Below are 22181 nucleotides of genomic sequence, written 5' to 3'. Positions count from 1 at the left end.
TAGAAAGTCCTTTGCTTTGCTGGTTCTAACTGCTTTGCTGCTTTCTTTGACAACTTGGAGACCCACGTTACAATTTGTGTGCACTTTCAGAACAGTTTGGTCTGTCTGAGTGTGGCCCTGGGAAACCTGTGCTGTGCATTAACTACCTTCTGGCCCTCAAAGAAGGAAAGGGAGGGGTGAATCCTCAGGCTGGAGAGATTGCCTTGGTTCCATTTTCAACTCCTCTGTGGGGCTGAGGATAAAGTTTACTTATTTAGTAGTAACAGTGGCATGACTCTTAATATCATTGAAATATTTTATGGTTTCCAAAGTCCATCACTGCACATCTGTCATCCTCAAAACAATCCTGGGAAGTAAAGTGGGAAGGTATATGCATATGCAATCTCCTGGAAAGGGGAACAGGCTCCTAGAGGTTGGATGAGGTATGACAGAAGCTGGTGGGGGTGACAGGACTGAATCCTGCTGGATTCTGCAAGTGGGGGGAGGAGCTGAGGGTGTCCAGGAAAGGGACCTACACACCCATTTCCCAGCCCCAGGCCATCAGAGAAGAGTAGGCCTACAGCACAGCCATAGTGGGCCAGGCTAGGCTTGTCTGAAACCATAGCAAATTCCTCAGTTCCAGAAAAATAACATTGTCTCTCTGGGAACTGTGCTCACTCAGTCTGGTTATAGAAAGCCTTGCTGTCTTCGAAACCATCTTGATGAGAATATTTGGAGGTTGAGGACAAATTCCCTCCTGATGTCCGCTGCTACTCTTGGAGAGAGGGGAATAATGACCACTGAGGAGGCAGCCCCAGCTTTGCAGTCAGGCAGACTCCACTCATCAGTCATGCGGCCTAGGGCAAGTTGCCTCACCTCTCTCTGCCTCAGTGTCCCCATCTGTACAATGGGGACTTCATACCCACCTCACCAGGTTGTGGTGAGGATGAAGGGGAATTTATATGGTTTGCCCAGCATGTGTCAGATGCAGTCGTGGAGGATGAGCATAAAATAAACTGCCAGGGAAGGCAGAGTCACACACCCTGGGAACTCCCCGGCACTGCAGGGGCCCCTGATCCGGCCCTGACTCCCTGGCTCACTCTCTCCGCATGTGCCCTTTGTGGGGAGGTGGGGTGTGGGTCAGACACTTCTGCTGGTGGCACTCCCAAGGTTCTCTGGATCTTTCATCCATTAGCAAACAGTCTTATTCATTCTCTCATTCCCTTGTTCATCCACTCACTGAAATAATTACTGGAAAACTGCTATACTCCAGTCACTGTTTTGGGCAGTGGGGATAAGGCAGCAAACAAAACTTGAAAAAGTCCTCATCTCTTAGAGCTTTCATATTAGGAGACAAGAAATAAATAAATCAAAGAGGAAATATTGTGTTAGATGGGGATAAACACCAGGGGGAAAATCAGGACAGGAGGATGGGAAGTGCTGAGGTAGGGGCTGTTCTAGAGATGTGCTCAGGAAAGGCTATGCTGACAGACTGGGGCAGTGTGGGGGAGGCTTTGGTGATTTTTGAGCAGAGGAGGTGTGTGATAGGATCATGTTTAAAAGGGTCACAGTTGAAGGGCGCAAGAATAGAGCCTTCCAGGAGACCAGTGAGGGGCCTGGTGCAGGGACCCAGGGAGGAGATGATGGTGGTGTGGACCAGTAGGTATGGGTGGCAATGATGAGTGGACAGATTCTGGAGCTATTTTGAAATTAGAGGCCACAGGATTCCAGAGAGTGTGGATGGGGGGAAAGCCAGGTGTGTCCCTAGATTGGGGATAGGGGTAGGGGATGAAAGCAGTTTCATCACCATGTCTTCATCATTATGTGAATAAGTATTATTATCCCTATTTTACAGATGAGGCAAGGAGGTAGCTCAAGGCCTGGGGATGACCCACTGAAGCCTCCGTATAGAATACATGGATCCAGAATTTGAACTCTGGAATCTTAGTCTTTGTTTTCAACAGTTTGATTATAGTGTACCTTGATGTGGATCTTTTTATTTTATTGCATTTGGAGTTAGTTGAGATTCTTGGAATTGTACGATCATGTCTTTCATCTAATTTTGGACATTTTTGGATGTTATTTCTTCAAATAATGTTTCTGCTTCTTTTTCTTATTTGCTTCAAGAATTCACACCATATGTTTGTTGGTCTGCTTAAGCGTGTCCTACAGGTCCCTTAGACTCTGACCACTTTTATTCATTCTTTTTTCTTTATGCTCCCAACACTAAACAGTGGCAATTGTCCTATCCTCCACTTTGCTGATTCCTTGCTCTGCCTAGTAAAATTTGTTATTGAACCACCCTAATGAATTTTTCAATTTATTATTACACTTTCTGCTCCAAAATTTCTGCTTGGTTTTTTAATAATTTATGTTCTTGGTGATATTTATTTTCCTCATATATCATTATCCTGATTTCCTCTATTTCTTTGTCTTTATTTTCCTACCTCTGAGCATATTTAAGATGCTTTTAAGTGTTTGTCTAGTAAGTCTGATGCCTTGGCTTCTTCAGGAATGGTTTCTGTAATTTTATTTAGTTCCTTTGAATGAACAATGATCCTGTTTCTTTGTATGTTTCACTTTTTTTGTTGAAAATTAGGATTTTTATTACTATAATGTGGTATCTCTAGAAAGCAGAATTCACCACAGCTTACTGGGTTGTATTTGCTTTTATCTGTTAATGTAGACTTGTGTAGTAGTCCGTTTGTTCTGCAACTTTTCCAACCTACTTTTGCAAAGAATATTCCTTGTTGTGTGAGATCACTGGAGTTTCTGTTCCCCTAACTCTTATTCACTGAATGTATTGACAGAGATTTCCCAAATGCCAGGATCTGAAACAAACATAAAACCGTTACAAAATTGTAAAAAGACATGGGGTGGCAGGGAGAGGCCACCTCTTCCATTCTTTGCAGAATGTTTCTTTGCTGGGACATTCCTTTAGCACTTAGCTAGACTACCACTGAGCCTAGGGATCAGCCTAAGGTGAAACTTAAGGTCTTCTCAAGACTTTCCTGAACTTTCTCCTGGCCTGAGCGTATGTGTCTGTTTTTAAATTCACCTATGCCCACAGCTGATTTTAAACATCCTAATTGACTCCAGCCGGGTAAGGAGAGTTTTACACAATAATTTGTAAGTAAGGTCAACACTGCTCCCTCTAGATCAAGGACAACCTGGGACTGGACCAGTGATCACGACCAAAACTGCCACCATGCCAGAGAAGGTGTGGGAGAAATGTGATGAAATATGCAACAAAACTCCTACCATTTTGAAAATAGCTATTTCTTGATTGCACATTTGCTTTATTGTTGTAATCTTTTTTTGTTTTCTAGGGCTCCTACAAAGTTGGTGCTGACAGCTTATGGTTGTTTGTTCAATGTCTCCATGGGGGAACGAGGGCTTAGATTTTCAGATCTGCAGTTTTGGTGACATCATTCATGCTACAAGTTTTTGTTTGCAATTTTATTTTCACATTTGGGAGAAACTGAATGAACATAAATTTTAAACCAAACACTATTATTGTTCACAACAAAAATCTTGAGGCCCCTGACCCTTTCCTCCCCACTTTTGATCTCACTTCCCAGAGGCAAGCCACTTACAAATCTTCCAGATTTTTCTTCTGATAATATGACCGTGTTTCCAATGCTGTGCTTGTATCGACTGCTATTTCCTGCTTTTTGAGGTTTATACATTCTCTATTGAGCTCTTATTAGGGGAAGAGGAAAATTTAGCTTTCTGATAGCTCAGCTCCCCTGCATGATACTGCCGTAGCCACTTCCAATGTCCCAGCATAGTTATCTCACTAAGATGTTTTGGCCTCAAGCTTTAATATCAGAGATATCCTGAAATATTTGGTGACCCTCGTCTCTCCGTTCTTATTTAAGAGTGGGCACTAAATCATGATTGAAGCTCTGTGTGCCAGAAGCCCACGTAGTTGCTCTGTTCCAAACTGTCTCCTTCCTGGGGACCTGAGGGTCCCTGTAGTATTTTCCACTGCCATGAGCACTCGTGTTCTTCTGCGTTCTAGAATTGAGACCTTCATTCACAATAATCACACACTGAAACCTTTTCCAGAGGAGGTGGGTGGGTTGAAGACTTTTGTTTCCTATATATCTCCTTTGGAAGATCCTCTTCAGTGGGGGAGAACACAGAGGAGTAATGAGAAGGAAAGTGGAATGTGGTATGAATAGTTAGGAAAGGAGTTGCCACGCACTTAAGTATAGGAGCTCCTAAGGAAAAGTGTGTATTGTGGTTGGGTTGACGGAGTCTTATGCTTTGCCACCCACAGTTGTCACAGCAGTGTCTCCCACATCTGCCAAGTTCAGGGGGTAAATCATGGGGTTTGCAGCTAGTTCTGGGTTCAGGTCCATGGAAATTTTGGCAAATTCCTTGACCTGTGAGAGCCTTAGTTTTCTCATCTGTAAAATGGGAATAATGATATCATAGAACTGTTTTGGAATTGGAAATCATGCATGGAACGTGTCTGGTATATACGTACTCCATGAATGATAACCATAGTATTAGAATTATATATCCTTAGTGTACTAGCCATCTCTTGACAGTTCTAGATACAGCCAAGAGGAGGCAGAAGGAATGGTAGAGAGGAGAAGGATGCTTTTGGGTATATGGGAATTACACATATAAATATGACATTCAGGATGTTTATGGGCATGGTGATCACTGGAGGTGAAAGGAAGGATCTCCTGGTGGTTCCTCAGACTTACAATCCGTATCAAAGACATGAGCCAGCATTCACTGGGGAAGAGCCCAGAACAGGGCACCAGCCTCAGTTTCATCCCTACCATCTGCAGAACCTTGAAAAAACACTTAGCCAGTGAGACCCACATTTGCCCTCCGTAACCTGCACTAGTGCACACCTGCAGAGGCATGGGATTGAGCCCTGGCCAGTAGGGCACGTGGAAGTTCTTCCCACCTAGACAGAGGCAGCATGAGGCTCCAACCCCCTTCAGCCTCCTCATTCTCCATTCAGGTTCTAAAGTCAGAGCCAATGGCAGTGAGAAACTGAAAGTAGGGATAGGAAGGTCCCACACCTTTCCCTGCTGGTGGGGTATGATGACACCAAGACAGCAGTGTCCCAGGCCTGGTTCTGTTCCTCCCCATGAGTGTTCCCAGAAAAGGCCTTCAGTGTCCAGAGTGGCTCAGCTCTGCAAGCTGATAAGAAAGTAGTGAAGTAAAATAGTCTGAGTAGCACATCCCTCTCCTGCCGGAGGCCAGGGCTCTTGTTGTGGTGTCAAAACTGGGGTACCAGGAGAGCAAACATATCAGAATTGCTTAGCCTTCTCCAACCACTGTATCCTCCCTTATTCCTTGTGTATCAGCCATCCTGGTTTGCCACCCAAAGTCCCTCATCCCCAAGCACACGTCAGGTTGGTCACCCTCCCCACCACTCACACTGGTGAAAGTTACCACCAAGGTGACCCACTGAGCTTGCTGCAGGAGTGTGGCAGCCTTCAGCTACACGAGGTGGGGAAGAGTTGCCAAAGGGTCTGCTGGAAACGGGAGGCAGCAACTCTGCCCACCAGAAGGAGGTGCCTCATCCCTCTTAATTAAGTCTTCTTTGTTTTCAGGTCGGACAGCGTAAGCAGATCCTGGAATGACATTTGTGATTTAGTAGAAAAACTGTTGAAGAGGTTTACAAAGTAAGGCTGGTGTTTTCCTCTGACAGGCAGAGTACACAGCTCTTTACAATCGGTGGGCATGGGAGTCCTTTGGATCAGGAGCAGAGAGCCCAGGGCAGTGTTCTGAAGCAGAAAGAATTACCAATCACTGGTTTTATCAGGTGTCGACATCCTTCTTGGCTCCTGCCTGGGAATCAGGTTACAATGTGGAGGGCACAGTCTCTTTGAGGACCTCGTAGATGAGGAAACAGGCAAATCAGTAACACATAGCTAAACACTGGGCTAAAGGGTGCCAGGGACCAAAAGAAAAGAACAAAGGAGTTACTTGCAACTTTAAGGAAAAAGCAAGTATTCTTAGGAAAAAAAAAAAAAAAAAACACACAAGCATGACTTCCTAGAGACTGTGGAATTTTGAACTAAATCTTGAAGGATGAGGAAGGACAGGGTAACAGGAACCATCAAGGAGACTTCTTGTGCAGTTAGTGGTCTGTTTGGCTGGAAAGTGGGGTTACTTCAAGGGAGGGTTAGGAGATGAGGCTGAACAGGACAGCATGGGGCCAAGTCCATGGGGCTCATAATGCCAGGCCCTGGGGCTTATGATTTCCTGCTCTGAGCTATAGGGAGCTATAGATGATTCTAGGGCAGGGGTCTGACATGATCAAGGTTGTGCTCCAGGAGAAAAGTCTGATAATTATGGATTAAATGAGGTGGAACATGAACCAGGGGAAGTGGGGAACCCAGCAAGAACCTACTGCAGCAATTTCACAAAAGATGAGAGTCAAGAGACCAGAAGACAGTGGGGGAAAGAGGGAAGGATGTATATGAATGGCTGCTGAGAGGTAGAACAATTTCCCTGAGATAAGAGGCGGGCAGGGAAGACAGGAGAAGAGGGAAGTGTGGGAAGGTCTAGAGAATTTTCCATTAGAAGAGAGGCCAGTGGAGAGGCCCTTATGCAGGAGTTTATAAGTGTCTGCCTTCTTGTGCGTGCAGGGAGCGTGTGCATATGCCTCTGTGTGTGTGCTGGTGTGTGTGTGTGAGACAGGGACTTTGGGGGTGTTGGGAGTGTAGGGACAGAACATGATACCATCTCAGCACTCACTTCCAGCAAGATCACACATCTTATAGGCCTCTGAATCCTTCACAAAAGGAATGAAATTTCCAGGATTCGAGAAATGCACAACAAAGCAAAAGAGTTGGGGTGGAAGGAGGGAAATTGACATGCACACCTCCCTGGCTGCTCATTGATGTTCATTTTGACCAGTGTGCATGAATTCTTATGAGCCCATGCTTCCTCCCCAGCCCTAACCTGCGGATGTCCCTCATCACCTACTCCTCATACGGCAACGTTGTCCTAAAGCTCACCTCAGACAGGTAAGTGCCATTTTAAACCCCTAAGGCAGGCCTGGTGGGCAGGGTAACAGAGAGACACAGGGAGCTGACAGTTGCCACTGGGAGCAGGCTGGGCCATCCCGGGCTCCCCTCAATGTCCACTCTGACCCCCAGCCCTGGCTCCATGGCTCCCACTGACCCCTGACTGCGCTGGCCCTGGCAGACCCCGTGCTGCTAGACCATCTCCGCCCCCTCTAAGCCCTGCCCTCCACCTGTCCTGTGTCCTCTCAGCGCTCTTCCCTTTTCTGAGAACTGGCTCACTGCAAGGACTCCTGGGATCTGGTGGAGCAGATGTGTGGGCGCTTTGTGAACACTGGCCTGTGTTGGGCACCTGCTCTGTGTGTCACTCTCTGCTCTGGGCCAGTGGGGGAAGAGGGGAGGCACAGTCAGAACCAGGAGGCAGGGATGGGCAGTGCTGAAGTGCTGGAGCTTCAGTGGAGGGGAGCTTGGTCCCTTGGTGGGTCTGAGACAAGGGAGCCCATGAGTGTGGGCTGGGGTGCAGGAGGGAAGCATGACACGCCAGCATCTTAGGTGGACCATTCGGTGGGCCCAGCGATGTGCCCAAAGCCCTGGAGGTGGGAAGATATGGAGCTCCTGAGTAGCCAGGAGGTTAAGATACCCGTGACGCAAATGATCGGAACCCAGGGAGTGTGTTGGTGCCAGTGCGTGGACACAGCACTCCCCATGCCTGGCTCCCAGGAGAAGCAGGGGCTGTGCTTCCTGTTCAGTGAGCTAGGGGAAGGCATGGTTTGTGCATGTTTGAGTTTAGAAGAGAGAGACCAGAGTGGGTTTGAAGTGGGAGAAAGAAAGTCCATGGGAAGGGATACTGGCAGGTGGCAGAGAGAGGGGGGGGGCAGGCGGGGGCCTCTGGGGAAGGAGCTGCCCGTCGGGGAGAGGAGGACCACTGCCTCCTCCAAGGCAGGGGGCTCAAGACCCAGATCGAGGGAGGTTTGGCGAGGCTCATGGAGGGCATCCCTGGTCCTCTCTGGAGAGTGTAGGAGAGGAAGTCGTCCATGACAGAGGGTTCAGGAGAGGGAGTGGGGCTCAAGGGAGAGGAGAAGATATGAAATCCTCTATGTGTGTATGTTGGGATGGGGGGATACATACCTAGGAGGACAGCTCAAAATCAACCATGGCCCTGATTCTTCCAGCTCGGGAGGAGCCCACAGAATCTTGCTGAGAGCAAGGCTCAGCCCGGGATTGGGCATTCCCAGAACTCCCTAGGAGTTTAGGAGGGTGTGGCAGAGGGCTGGGGTGGGTCCTGGTGTACGGGGTGCGTCCAGCAGTGGCCGATGGAATCTGATACGAGGGGTGACTCTGGTGGGTCTGCAGAGCGTGTCGGCCAGGAATGGGACCAGGGATGGTGCTTTCTGAGCCCTGCCACTAGGGGGAGCAGGCTGAGGATGGCGCGGTCCACGCAGGGCTTGCTATGGGTGCTGGAGAAGCCAGACGGCACAGGGCTGGGAAGCCCCAGGGGTGATGGCAGGGGTGGGTGAGAACTGGGAAGAGGTGGAAGGGGCTCTTATGGTATGAGAGGGGTATTTTAAGAGCAGGAGGGATTGGTGAGGGTGCTGGGAGCCTGGTGTCCCTGTATGAGAAGAGCTGGGAGGGCAGCACTAGGGAGAGCCACTCAGGTGAGAACTTTGCCTGGTGACTTGAGTCCTGGACAGGAGGCTGGGGAGGGCTGAGCGTTTCAGGATATTGCGAGGTGCGAACGACAAAACTGAAATCTTCCCCAAAGCGCCAAGACCTGTATTTATGCTAGACTAGGCAAGGCCTGCTTTGGCCTGCCCTGGCCATTGGTCCCAGGTCTCCTCTCCTCCTGAACTGGGTTGAGTAGGTCTGGGGCTCTCATATCTCACCACACATGAGCATCGCTTCTGTCCACAATGAGAAATCAGCCTTCAGGGACCACATTCTCCTTAGAGTTGCTGTGACTGCTCAGCCCATCACCCTGGATTAGCCTGAACCTAAGCCCCACCCCTGGTGTGTCCCAGTCCCATCCCCTGCTATCTGCTTTAACAGAGGCTGACAGCCCATCCCCATGGCAGCCTGGGGTCACTGCTCTTCCTCCCACATGGACAGGCCTCAGGCCTCTTTTCCAGCTTGTGGTCTCTTTCTTCAGGAGCACATGAAGCCCAGGAGCCCTAGACTCTTAACGGAGCATCCTGACTACTTCCTTTAGTCCCGATCCAGAAGGGGAAGTGGCTTGGAGGGACCAAGTCCACCTCAGGAGTCTGTGGCAGGGGAGGAGGGGACAGGGCAGGGGTATCAACAGAGTGACTTTTCCAAACTCAGCCTTGCCTGTTGGAAGGTGACGTGCCCTCACCAGGGACCCCTTAGGTGCCAGCAGTACCGCCAGTCACATTGGGGGTGCTGGATTCACAGGTGCGCATCCATGGGTGCTCCCCCCTCACCAGGGAAGGTCAAGGCAGGGCCCTTGCTGAGTCCCCTGAGGTCTGCATGCCTGAGACAGGGATGAGCACATTGAAAGCCAGGCCCCACCCATGGGACCAGCAAAGCGGCATCCTCCACGCCCACTGAATGGGGGACAGAGAAGGGTTAGGGTTAGTTCTGTCACTGTCAAAGACACAGGCAGAAGGGTCACAGGGTGGCTAGTGTCTTCTCTTGTCCAGGGAGGTCTGCACAGGGCAGAATGGCACCAGGACAGCTGGAGCTGTTTTATAGCAATCAACCCTCATTGCTCCTCAACCCTCTTTTCTGATTTGTTTTCAGAAATGAGCTAAAACGTGGTCTTAAAAGACTTCGGGATGTAGTGCCCTCAGGACCCAGAAACATGCAGGCAGGACTGAGAAAGGTACAGACTCTACGGCTAAGGGAATTTTCTCTGCTTTGTCGAGTTCTTAAAGAATTATTGGGTCATTTCACTGCCCTCCCCCAACATTCCTTCATTTTGTTGCAGGCAAATGAGCAGATTTCGAGAGTTTTCTACAATAGTAAGTTGCCTGCTGACGTCACTGTGCTCAGGTGGGACAGAGCCAGGCGCGGGCCTCAGCAAGGGCTGGTGCAGACCCCCTCGGCCAATTCCTAGCACTGACCCTCGGAGCGAGTCCCTTGCCCTCTCTGTGCTGCAGGTTCCTCCTCTGCGCAGTGAGGATAAAAACCACCCCCAGGGATGCTTCCGAGAGCCACATGGCATCATGCATTACATTCCTGGTTCTTACTAGATATCAAGTGCTTGACCTATGGTTGGGCTGCATGAAAAAGAAAAGAGAACTTCCAGGGACGGCGAGCTGACGGGGTTCAGTTTAGGGAACAGAGACCTTGGCGTCCCCCTGGCTGCCCACACTTTGTCCACCACAGTTCTGGCTCTGCCTCCTTTCCCTTGAGCCTCTTCCCTCTGGTTGACTCTCATCCTGTGACTGTGCCTCTGACTGTGGAAATGGCTGTACTTGGCCCAGACCACCTGCATCTAGACTGTAGGGTTGCAGCCCTTGTCAGGAAGGATGCGTGGGCTGCTGGGGAAAGGCGGGGAGCTGGGCGGGGGCTGCTGCCCAAGCACCTTGACAGTCATTCTGGATGCTCCTCCCTGTGCTCACCTGAGAGGCTTGTCCTCATCCAGTGAAGTAGCTGCAGTTGCCTTTCAGGGCAAAGGCTGTGCCACCTGCCCATAGTGAGGGTCCACTAGGAAGGTCTCTGATCTGGTCTCAGGCTCTTCCTCTGTCAAGTGGGCCCTGGGCTGAGGCCCCTTCTCCCTCCAGGCGTTCTGGGTAGTGGGTGCTCCGGTCAAGGTGGCCTCTCCCCAGGAGGAGGAGGTGTGGGAGCAGTGCTGTGGGCCTGGCAGCCTGAGGCAGGTCACTCCAGGTGCCTTGCTGACCAGGCCACTCCCTGCTTCTTCTGCAGACAGGAAAGCTGCCAGCCTAGTTTATGCTCTGACCGCTGGACCACTGCTGCCATCGACATTACGGGATGCTAAGAATGAAGTGAGTCTAGTCCATCATTAACAGCTCTGTGCCTCATGTATTTGTGTATTTTATACTCCAAATCTTTCTTCTGTTAGGCCAGCAGGCTTCGGAATATGAAGACCAAGGTTTACTGCCTGGGTGTAAAAGACTATCAGAGAGACCAGGTAATTCAGAACAGGTAACCAGGTGCCACTCTTGAGCCCAGTTGGAGAATGCTTTCAATGGCAGTTGTCCCAGGGTCCCCCAGAGGATGGCCCTCTACCCGTCCCAAGTGTTTGGACAACAGGTAGCCACAGCAGATGAATAGCCAGTGTTGTGTAAAGCTACACACCATCGATGTGGGTGGAGGAACTTTCCACTTGCCAAGGGTGGGCTGCTGGCAGATGCCAGGGTGTGGCCATTGGAGTCCAACATGGCAAGAGGCAAGAGCCTGTCTTCTTGGATAGGATCTGCTGTGTCCTCAACCCCTGGCTGTGTGCCAACCATCTCCTCTTCCTTGTAGCTGATTCAAATTGTAGAAGGAAAGACCCACATGTATGATGTGCCCAAATCCAGTGATAAGGAAGGCTTTATTATATCGGTGAGTGTGGGCTAAATGTGAGAAGGGGGATGGGTGGCTTCTCACCATGGTCACGCCTGCCTCTCTCTCTGACCCTGCCACCCATCTGTCTGTTCCAGCTCGTGGGAAATTCCTGTAAGGAAGTTATGGGTGGGGACACATTCTATGCCTGTGTAAGAGGTACGTGCTGGAATCACTGTTCTAGACTGAATGGCATTTGTGCATGTGTGAAGTGAATGTGCCTGAGTGTGTCTGTTTGAGGGTGGTGTGTGTGTGTGTTTGGTGTGTGAAGTGTGCGTGCATGGGGTGTTTTTACAGAAATATGTCAGGTATGTTATAGTGTGTTAAGTATATAAGTAAGTGTGTGTTTGTATGAGGCATGTCTGCCACAGATTGTGGTGTGGATATTGTGTGTAATTACATTTTCTTCCAGTTTTATTGAGATATACTTGACATACAGCTCTGTGTAAATTGAAGGTATACCACAAAATGACTTGACATACATATGTTAGGAAATAACTACCCCAGTAAGTTTAGTGTAATTGCCTTTTTAAAACTCAAAACCAAAAGCTTTATTTAGACATAAGAAAAATAAAGGACAGAGTGCCTCATCCTGTTAAGAAAAAAAAGAAATAAGAAAAGATATTTTTAAACCCTGAACGGAACACTAGCAAATGAAGTCCAACAATATATGAAAAGGACAATACCTCAACACTAATTAAGGATCACCTCAGATATGCAAGTCTGATCAGTATTTAAAATATCAGTGTAGGGACTTCCCTGGTGGGCCAGTGGGTAAGACTCTGCACTCCCAACACAGGGGGCCCGGGTTCGATCCCTGGTCGGGGAACTAGATCCCATATGCATGCCACAACGAAGATCCCGCGTGCCGCAACTAAGACCTGGTGCAGCCAAAATAAATAAATAAATAAATAAATCTTTAAAATAAATAAATAAATAAATAAAATATCAGTGTAATTTACCACATTAGCAAAATGGAGAAGGAAAACATGATTATTTCAATGGATGAAAAAAAGAATGGGACAAAGTTCAAGTCCAGCATCATAAGAGGAACACAGCCTGACAAAGGCATCCACACAAATATAGCCAACGCTATACCCAGTGGTTCAATGGAGTCAGCCTCTCCCTGAGGTCTGGAACTTGGCAAGGATGCCCTCTCTCCCCCGGAAGGGTCCCTGCATCAGTGTGGGGAGGATCCTGTGCAGTTGCTTTTCTGGTAGAAGCCCTCTCTCTCAGTGAGCTCTGGGCGTGCCGGCTCGTACGTCCACATCACTGGGATTTGTGGAGCTGAGGTGGGTGGATAAGCACACCCTCCCACTGGTAACAGCACACAGCTGGATGCAGCTGGACGCAGACCCAGGAAGCTGGGCCTGGCCGCGGTGCTCTGAACTGCAAGGTTACAGTGCAATAGGCCATGGGGTCACACAGAGCAGTGTTTATATCCGAGCTCTGCTGCCCACGGGCACGAAACCAGCGCAAAATGCTGAGTATCTGCGAGCTCCACTTTTGTCGCCAAGAAGTAGAAACAGCAACACCCACTATCAGGTCTGCAGGGAGACGTAGATGCAGTGGAGCTCACAGTGACTGGCACAGGATCTAGGAGCCGGCGGCCCTCACCAACAGGAGCTGGCACTAACACTTCCATCACTGACCCCTGGTGCTGCCCCCACCCCTGGGCTGAGCCCAAGGTGGGGAGGGAAGTGGTTAAAGAACATCCAGGATGAAAGTGTCTCCCGCTGAGCCCACTGTGGGTGGCAGCTGTGTGACTCCCCCTGAATCCCACACTGTGACCTGCAGTGCGAAGTGGGGACATGGGTCACTGCTTCTCTGGTGTCACGTCTGAGCCTTGCAGCACCCTGACAGCTTCAATTCTCTGATTATGTCCCTGGGACATACACAGGCCTGTCAAACCATAGAGGAAGATGCCCATTGTCATTCATGCCCTGTGGTGGCCCAGCTGAGGTGACAGGTGCCCACTGCACACCCTCTGCAGGCGTGGCCCAGCACTGCTGCTCTGACCTTTACAGCTGCTGTCATCTTGTCAAAAGCTGCCACACAGCATGACTGTCACTTGGAGCGAAAGCTCAAGGCAGGAACCTGGACCCCAAATAAAGTAGAAGAAGCTGTTCATCAGGCTGTCGTTCTGAATAAGTCAGTGGGCCGGGTGTGAGGAAGCCGGGAGTGGGGAGGCCCTCTTGAGTCTCTCGGCCTCCCTCCAGGACTAGGCAGAGGCCTCCGCTGGCCTCCCTGCCTCCAGGCCTGTGCTTCAGCCCATCCTCTGCACAGGGCCCGAGGGACAGAGAAGACCACTTCCCTACCCCAGCCTGACCATGGAGGCTGAGGCCCCCGAGCCAGACAACTGGGCCCTCCAAGGTCCAGCCTCTGCTCTAAGCCCACCTGCTGCAGAGGCTGGGGCCTGGGGGGACTGGGCTCCCTGCAAAACCTTCCTCAGCTTTACAGGGTCCAGCCCACCCAGCCTTTGAGACTTCACTCTCAGAGCGCCTCAACCCCGAAGTCTTTCCTGGTCAGCTTGCCCCATGGCTTCCCACAGCCTTGGCTCTGTTCCTGTCATTAGTCACTTGTCACCCAGTAGGAACCATGACTTCTGCCTCACTGTGTCCATGGCTTTATTTTTAAATTTTTATCATTCACCTCATATTTTTCTTCCTACCTTTTATTATGGAAATTTTCAAAACAACAGCAAAGTGGAAACAATTGTACAATGGACACCCCTCTCTCCATTACCTGGATTTACAATTTATATCTGACAACATTTCTCTAATCATTTATCACAGTGCTACCTCACCTCGAAACCCTTCACTGTGCATATCTTTACCTGGTAACAATTTTTGTTGAGTTCTCTTTTTGAAATGCAGCAAACAAGTGCATCATTTGCCGAGTTCTGACAAATGCACACACCTGTGTAATCCCCAACCCTGTGAAGGCTCAGACACTACATTTGCCCCCAGAAAGTCCCCTCAGCTCCCTTCCCAGGCAATCCCTGCCCCACCCCCTGGAGGCAGCTACTCCCTGATTTCTTCCTTCACAGGCTAGTTTGCTGCTTTAGAACCTCTCCTCAGGGACTCACAGGGGGTGAGCGCGGGGCCTGGCCTGGGGCACTCGGCACCGTGGTTTGGGGATTCATCCCTCCTGTGTGTTGCTGGGTTGGCCCGGGGCTTGGACCCCAGAGGCAGGCTGGAGGCGGCACCTGGTCACTCCTTTTCCTGTATGTGACTGGGCCAGAGTGAGTGTCTGCAAGAAGCCCAGCAGGTGGGTCCCAGCAGTGGTGGCCATAGGAGGACACAGTGCAGAGCAGGGCTTCCCTCTGAGGCCCGGCATCCAGCTCTGCGTCTCGGCCAGAGACCCTCTGGGGGGGTGGTGGGGGCAGGCTGTGCGGGGCAAGAGGACCTGCGGGATGAAGGCAGGACACACTGCGCAGACGGGGACACTCCTGCAACCAGCCTGGGTCCAGGCTGTCCCCCCACCGTGATAAGGTCCCCCTTGTCCCATCCTACTCTCTCCAGAGATAACAACCACAAAGAGTTCAGCTTTTATATGTAAAGACCTACCTAAGTGTACTTTACAAGGATATTTTTACATTAATGGATCATACAGTACATAGTACTTTCCAGCCATCTACATAGTATTCCATTGCATGGATGGAACAATTTATTTCATTAGTCTCCCTTGATCAATATACAGATTGTTCCTTGTAAGTTGATACTACAACTCACATTGTAGGGACTGTCCGGATGCTTACTCCTCTTGGGTCAGAATATCCCTGGGATCAAGACCAGAAGTAGAATTGCTGCCTTAAAGGGACACCCTGGTCACAGTTGGTCAGTGTCCAGTTTCTCTCAAAGTGACTGTCCCAAGCAGCATGTCGTGCTCCCAGACCCGCCTGCCCCAGGGCAGGTCACGTCCACCTGTGCGCCCGTGTCAGTCTCATGCAGGTCAGATGCCCTCTTCATGCTCATCTCCATTCGGGTTTCTCAGGGAGATGCCTGCCTTCCCAGTAACTCTCTCTAGAGGCCCCGGATGACCTGGTGTATAATTTTCTTCCAGAGAGGAAGCTCTCTGTTCCAGAAAGGATCAGTATCCCACGGGCTGTTGGTCCTTCTGCCTCTGATGGGCAGCGGCACTGTACATGGGAAATACAGCCCTGCAAGCTGATTTTAGTCCTTCGTGCAACTTCATTTTCATCCTCTGGTTGTAACTGTTGGAGGAATTGGTTATGGGGTGTTGGGAAACAGAAGAGGCTGCTACCTGGACAAAGAAAATTCCTTTATTTTGAAGTCTCTTCTGCTCAAAAATCTGAAACCATCACCCTGCCTTCCACTTTGGAGACTTGCCGGAGTTCAGAAGCCCCCCTTTGGGAGCGGCAGTGCCTGGGGCACAGGGGGCTCTGCTGCAAAGGTGAAGCAGCACCCGAGTGGGGCTGAGGGCGGCAGGAGACACAAGGAGGAAGGAGGGTGTCCAGGCGGAGGGCAGCGTGCGCTGCTCCTGAGGACGCGGCACGGGCTGTGCGCTGGGCTGTCAGATGGCCCTGCCCTCGGCTGCCGCCCTCCTTCCCATCACCTACATGGAAGAGGAGGGTGCGTCCAATCTTCACCATAAGGCTGGGACTGGCCATGTCCCTAATCGGGGCTTTCTGGTTCCAACTCACAGCCCAGTGAGCTGAAAAACCACATATCAGGGTATCAGGACGTGTCCCAGGAGAGCAGGGTGATAGATGTTTGGAATTAAGACAGGAGTGGAGGAGGTGTAAGTGGGTGCTGGATTGGGTTCTCGAGATCAGATCCTGGCCCTGAACCTGCCAGGGGTTGGGGGGTACCTCCTGCCCTATCTTAGCTCCAATTTCCCTCTCTGTAAAACTGGAATAGTAGATCATGCCTAGCTCATGTGTTTGGGAGATTTAATGGAGGAAGTGTAAAGATTGATTGGCGCACAGTAGATGCTTGCTTGTTAGGAATGTCATTTTGGATGAACACGGGGTACATGCCTTGGCCTGACACAGATTTGCCCATTTCTGGTTCCTCTTGGCTTTTTGCTTGTGGCAGGAAGGCTATACTGGCTCTTTTTGCCTCATCTAGAGCCTGACCTCTCCATATTCAGGCAGCTGAGGTTTCCCTTCTCTGCCTGTATCTACTTACAATATGGTTTATTAGTTTAGAGTTATGCTTCTTTGCAAAAAATAATCCTAAAGTGTAAATTGCAATAATCCTAAAGTGTAAATTGTAAATCCTAAAATGTAAATTGCAAAAATAATCCTAAAGTGAGACTAAGGGGCAGCAGCCCTGCTCAGGGTGGACCAAGTTGTGCTGGCAAAGGTGCGTACGCAGGATATAGTCCCAACTGCTTTTTCCAGGACAAATACGGATTCCCGTGTCACAGTGAGCAGGGCCTTTATGAAGTGTGAGCAGTGAGGGTGCAGCCTGGCAGATTTGGGTTCAGAAGCAGCATTGTGCTGTTGGCCACTGGGATTGGCATGGGGTGTGTCACTTAGGGAAATCAAGGCTGCCCTGAGTGGGCCACACGTCTGATTTCTTAGCACAAGGTAATCAGCTCACCTTCCTTGCTCTTTTTCCAAACCTCAGTGCTCTCCCCACTCTCCCAGGTACTTAGGCTCTTCCAAGGGTAGGGTCACTGCCATCAGGTGCCCTTGGAGGCCAGGCAAATACCACGAGTAAGAGGAGTGGGCCAAGCCAAGCCAAGGACGATTGGCTGCAGTGAGAGGGGTCCTGGAGGGAAGTTGGTTGCTGGGCCATTATGGAGCTTTCCAATCCGAGAAGGGCAGTGGCCTCTAGCCCAGTCAATGGTCGCCCTGCAGAAATACAAATCCACTGATGCCAGATGTTCCCACTTTTCCAAAGAAGCTAGTAATCTGGATTATTATCCAGATTACTAGCAGACTATTACTTTTTTGGAAAATTTTAAAAATTATTTTTTATATTGAGGTGTAGTGATTTACAGTATTAGTTTCAGGTGTATAACATATGGATTCAAAAATGTTATGGCTCATACTCCATTTAAATTTATTATAAAATATTGGCTATATTCCCTGTGAAGTACAATATATCTTGTAGATCATTCATTTTACACATAGTAGTTTGTACTTCTTAATCCCCTACCCCTATCTGGTCACTCTCCCCTTCCCTTTTCCCATTGGTAACCACTAGTTTGTTCTCTTTGTCTGTGAGTCTGTTTCTGTTTTGTTATATTCGTTTTTGTTTTATTTTTTTTAGATTCCACATATAAGTGATAACATACAATATTTATCTTTCCCTGTCTGACTTATTTCACTAAGCATAGTACCTTCCAACTCCATCCATGTTGTTACAAATGGCAAAATTTCATTTTTTTATGGTTGAGTAATATTCCATACTGTGTAATATTCCACACATATATACATATATATCACATCTTCTTTATCCATTCATCTGTCGATGGACATTTGGGTTGCTTCCATGTCTTAGCTATTGTAAATAGTGCTGCTATGAACATTGGGTTGCATGTATCTTTTTTTTTTAATATCTATTTATTTATTTATTTGGCTGCATCAGGTCTTAGTTGCAGCACACGGGCTTCTCTCTAGTTGTGGCACGTGGGCTCTAGAGTGCACAGGCTCAGTAGTTGTGGCACACAGGCTCTCGAGTTGTGGCGTGCAGGCTCTAGAGTGCGTGGGCTTAGTTGTCCCATGGCATGTGGGATCTTAGTTCCCCAACCAAGGATCAAACCTGCATCCCCTGCATTGGAAGGCGGATTCTTAGCCACTGGACCACCAGGGAAGTCCTGCATGTATCTTTTTGAATTAGAGTTTTCTCTGGATATATGCCCAGGAGTGGGATTGCTGGATCATATGATAACTCTATTTTTAGTTTTTTAAGGAACCTCCATAGTGGTTATACCAACTTACATTCCCACCAGAAGTGTGCAAGGGTTCCCTTTTCTCCACATCCTGGCCAACATTTGTTATTTGTGGTCTTTCTGATTATAGCCATTCTGACAGGTGAGAAGTGATATCTCATTGGGGTTTTGATTTGCATTTTTCTGATGATCAGTAATGTTGACCACCTTTTCATGTACCTGTTGTCCATCAGTATGTCTTCTTGGGATAAAAAATGTTTATATAGGTCTTCTGCCCATTCTGTAATCAGGTTCTACATTTTTTTGATATTGAGGTGTATTCCCTGTTTATATATTTTGGATAATAACCCCTTATCTGTCATATCACTTACAAATATTTTCTCCCATTCATTAAGTTGTCTTTTCATTTTGTTGATGACTTCTTTTGCTGTGCAAACGCTTTTAAGTTTAATAAGGTCCCATTTGTTTATTTTTGGTTTTGTTTCCCTTTCTTTAGGAGACAAATCAAAAACATAGGGTTACAATTTATGACAAAGAGTGTTCTGCCTCCTTTCCTTTCTAGGAGTATTATGGCTTCCAGACATATATTTAGTTCTTTCATCCAAAATGAGTGTATTTTTGTACATGGTGTGAGAAAATGTTCTAATTCCATCTTTTACATGTACCTGTCCAGTTTTGCCTGCACCACTTATTGAAGAGATTGTCTTTTCCCCATTGTATATTCTTGCCTTTTGTGTCATCGTTCAATTGACCATATGTACATGGGTTTACTTTGGGGCTCTCTATATCTATGTGTCTGTTTCTGTGTAGTACCATATTGTTTTGGTTACTGTAGCTTTGGAGTATAGTCTGAAAATAAGAAGCATAATACCTCCAGCTCTGTACTCTCCCAAGAAAGTTTTGGCTATTTTGTGTCGAGAAAGTATGCAGACTTTTAAACATGGGGTCCAATTGTTTGAAGACACTTGAAAAGTTAACAAAATATGTCATCCAGCCAGCTTCAGCCCACAGGCTGAGAATCTACTTTCTGCAAGCAGAGAAATTGCAAACTTTGCCTTGATCTGATGGGACCTGCAGGAAGACCTGAAGCAGGAGGAATCAGACTGCCAGGTCCAAGGCTGTGCTGGCATTTCTGAGGAATATTCCTCGAGTTAATTGACTTTGGGCAAATCAAGCATCTGGGATTGGAATTAGCCAGCCTGGGCCAGGAGGCAGAGGTGGAGGCTAATGACCTTGGACTTGCAACAGGATGACTTGCATGTTATCCTGGACAGCTCCCCAGGGGGAAGGCCCAATAACTGCCCTCTCTGGATCCCCTAGTATTTGCTTCAGGGCCCAGAAATCCCCAGCAGCCTGGAGAGAGGCTATGGCCCAAAACTGTATCTTAGCAAATCAATGTCTCCCACCCTGACGGAAGGAAGTGCTTGGTGAACCCCTGGGGGGTTATGTGAGGTACATGAAGGGGCAGGAAGAGGGAGGAGAAGAGCACTCATTGCAGACTTCAGAACCACAGCTAAGACAGGATTTCACCTTCCATAGAGGATTCTCCTGTGCAGGGTCCTCGCCTCCTTCTTGCCTCACCCAGGTCCTGGCCTTGCTCCTGGGGTCTCCAGCCTGCCATAGGCAGAGAGAAACACAGGGAGGAGGAGCAGACTACCAAGTGTCAGAAAGCCCCACAGCTACCCAGGCTTGTGTGCTCAGCTCAGACAAGAGTCAGGACTGTCTTCAGCTTGTGTTATCCTGGTTCCTCTGTCATTTATGTAAGGGAGGGCCTGGTGGAGAGCACTGCCTGTGCCTCTTAGGGAAGACCTTGGACCATCTGGGTCGGAAACCCATGGCTGGGTTCGCCTCTGTGGAGGGGACGACATTGGGTGCCTTTAATGAGCTTGATGGGTCAGAGGCGGTGGTGAGAGGCCCCCTGATTGCTCAAAGCCCAGCCCTGCTGCCTCAGAGTGGACCATCAGTGACAACAGGTGAGCCCAGGGGGAAAACAGATGTTGGTTCTGACACAACTGCTTCCTCAGAGGAGTCCCGTGGGAATTCAGTTATGGGGTAGCCTGCAATAATTGTGAGATCAGAGGGAAGTCAGCACTCAGCCACTCCTAACACAGACCTTTGGATGTTGCCTTTACAGAATCCTACCAACTTGGGTTTTATGCATATGGCCTAAGTCCAGACAGAATGAAAGACTATACTTGCAGATATAAGTTGGACAAAACCGAAGTCTTCAGTAAGTACCACCTTGGTGCCTCCAAGTAACACACTTCCCACATGGCTCTGCATTCCTTACAGCCAACCAAGACTTCAAAGCCCTTGCTGACCATTCACTGTGGACACTGTGAGGATAGAGGCAGCATGGACAATGGAAGGAGGGACCTGGCTGGGAAGCCTGGCCACCGCTCCCTTCATCTCAGGCCAGGAAGTGATCAATCCCCAGCACATCAAAAGCGTCTTGGGTCAGGGCGTACACCTTTCAAAGCTGGGTTGGGGGTGCTGGGTCTGTCCTCACTGCTACACTCCCCCCACACTCTCCTCGGCCCTCACTTCCCTTGAGAGACAAGGACTTGAATCTCACGAGTCTGCTGGTGGGAAGTGGAGGCGGCCCCAGGGCCCTGAGTCTGGGCCAGGTGCACTGAGCTCTCCCAGGACCGTGTGGTCACCTGGGATTGAGAGAGAATGCCAACTGCCAGGCCTGGGCCCTGGAATCCTGGCTCTGGCCCACATTACATGTGTGATCTTGACTTAATGAGTGCTCTGTTCTCAGCCTCTATTATCTGTACTGTGAAATGGGGCCAGTATGGTAGGTGCAGTAAGCCCTATCACATATGTAAAGCTACTGTTTGGAAATACTCAGGCACCAGGTGTCCCTCCAGGAAGGGTGAGAGGCCTGAGGAAGCACACAGTTGGGGCAGCAGATGTGCCCTCAGCACTGAGGTGGGCCTGATCTCCCACACAGAGCGCCTGGGGACAGTGGGACTTTCTCTTCTTCCTCAACTCTCCCAGTTAGCCTCCTGATACATTGATTTAATATGATTATATTATTTTCAATGACTTCTCATTCCAGGGCCATCTGGTAAACCCAGAGCGAGCCCTCACCCCGTCACACTTCTGGGCCATCTCTCCTTCTTCCACAGGTGCACAGAATGCGCAGGGCTCTGCCATTGCCACACTCTCACACCACATAGTGTGTAGATGGCCTCAGGGAGTTAGATATCTCTTGGTTTATACTTCAGAAGTGATTAGGACTGAGTAACACATTTATATGGAGAGCTAATGTTTATTACATCTGCTGGTGTGCTAAGTGTCTTACATGCACTACCCCAGTTAATTCTCAAAAGACCTAGTGTTATTGCTTTGTATGCAGCTGATGCAGCAAGAGCTAGAAAGTAGACACAGGTGACCTGATTGCATAATCTAGGACTTTGACCTTGCTGATGACAGTCCTTGAAAAAGATTGGGGACAGCCTATCCTCCAAGAAGTGTATTCAGATACCTCCTCTGGGTTCAGTGGCTATACTGTTTTCTCACCCTTGGTGTCACCTGTGTTTCTCTCTGAGGTGGACCAGCACTAGGGTTTCACATGTCCTGCACTCCTCTGCTGACCGCCATGCTGTACGTGGTCGGAGGCTGACCAGAAGTGGAGGATCAGGACTGTTTATTGCCATGAGCCCCGATGCACTGATGAGGATTGATGTGGTTGTCTCTAACTGTATTTTCTTCTGATTAAAACATCTGGGGAAACATTTTTGTATATATAGAAAAGCATAACAAGGAATAATGTTTAAACCAATATTTCTGTATGTT

At 49.0% G+C, this 22181-nt stretch overlaps 1 protein-coding gene across 8 annotated transcripts in view; it reads left to right on the top strand.

Annotated features, from left to right (window-relative positions):
* The window catches only part of LOC137767271 (anthrax toxin receptor-like), a 41138-nt gene that overhangs the window by 5741 nt on the left and 13216 nt on the right, over window positions 1-22181 (top strand). For 5 of the 8 annotated variants that reach the window (XM_068548030.1, XM_068548026.1, XM_068548024.1 and 2 more), the window contains exons 2-9: window positions 6915-6986; window positions 9741-9822; window positions 9928-9961; window positions 10869-10948; window positions 11026-11094; window positions 11433-11510; window positions 11609-11669; window positions 20512-20607. In XM_068548030.1, the coding sequence (XP_068404131.1) occupies window positions 6928-6986; window positions 9741-9822; window positions 9928-9961; window positions 10869-10948; window positions 11026-11094; window positions 11433-11510; window positions 11609-11669; window positions 20512-20607 (559 nt within the window). In that variant the 5' untranslated portion in view covers window positions 6915-6927. Of the gene's footprint in view, window positions 1-5564; window positions 5637-6914; window positions 6987-9740; window positions 9823-9927; window positions 9993-10868; window positions 10949-11025; window positions 11095-11432; window positions 11511-11608; window positions 11670-20511; window positions 20608-22181 lie in introns of those variants that run through there. The other 3 variants (XM_068548025.1, XM_068548027.1, XM_068548028.1) reach the window with 3 other exon arrangements.

The sequence above is a fragment of the Eschrichtius robustus genome, chromosome 7 (assembly GCF_028021215.1).
Source record: "Eschrichtius robustus isolate mEscRob2 chromosome 7, mEscRob2.pri, whole genome shotgun sequence".
NCBI classification, from domain to species: Eukaryota; Metazoa; Chordata; class Mammalia; order Artiodactyla; family Eschrichtiidae; genus Eschrichtius; species Eschrichtius robustus.
Note: the sequence above shows the minus strand (reverse complement) of the source record. Positions and strands in the feature narration are given on the sequence as shown.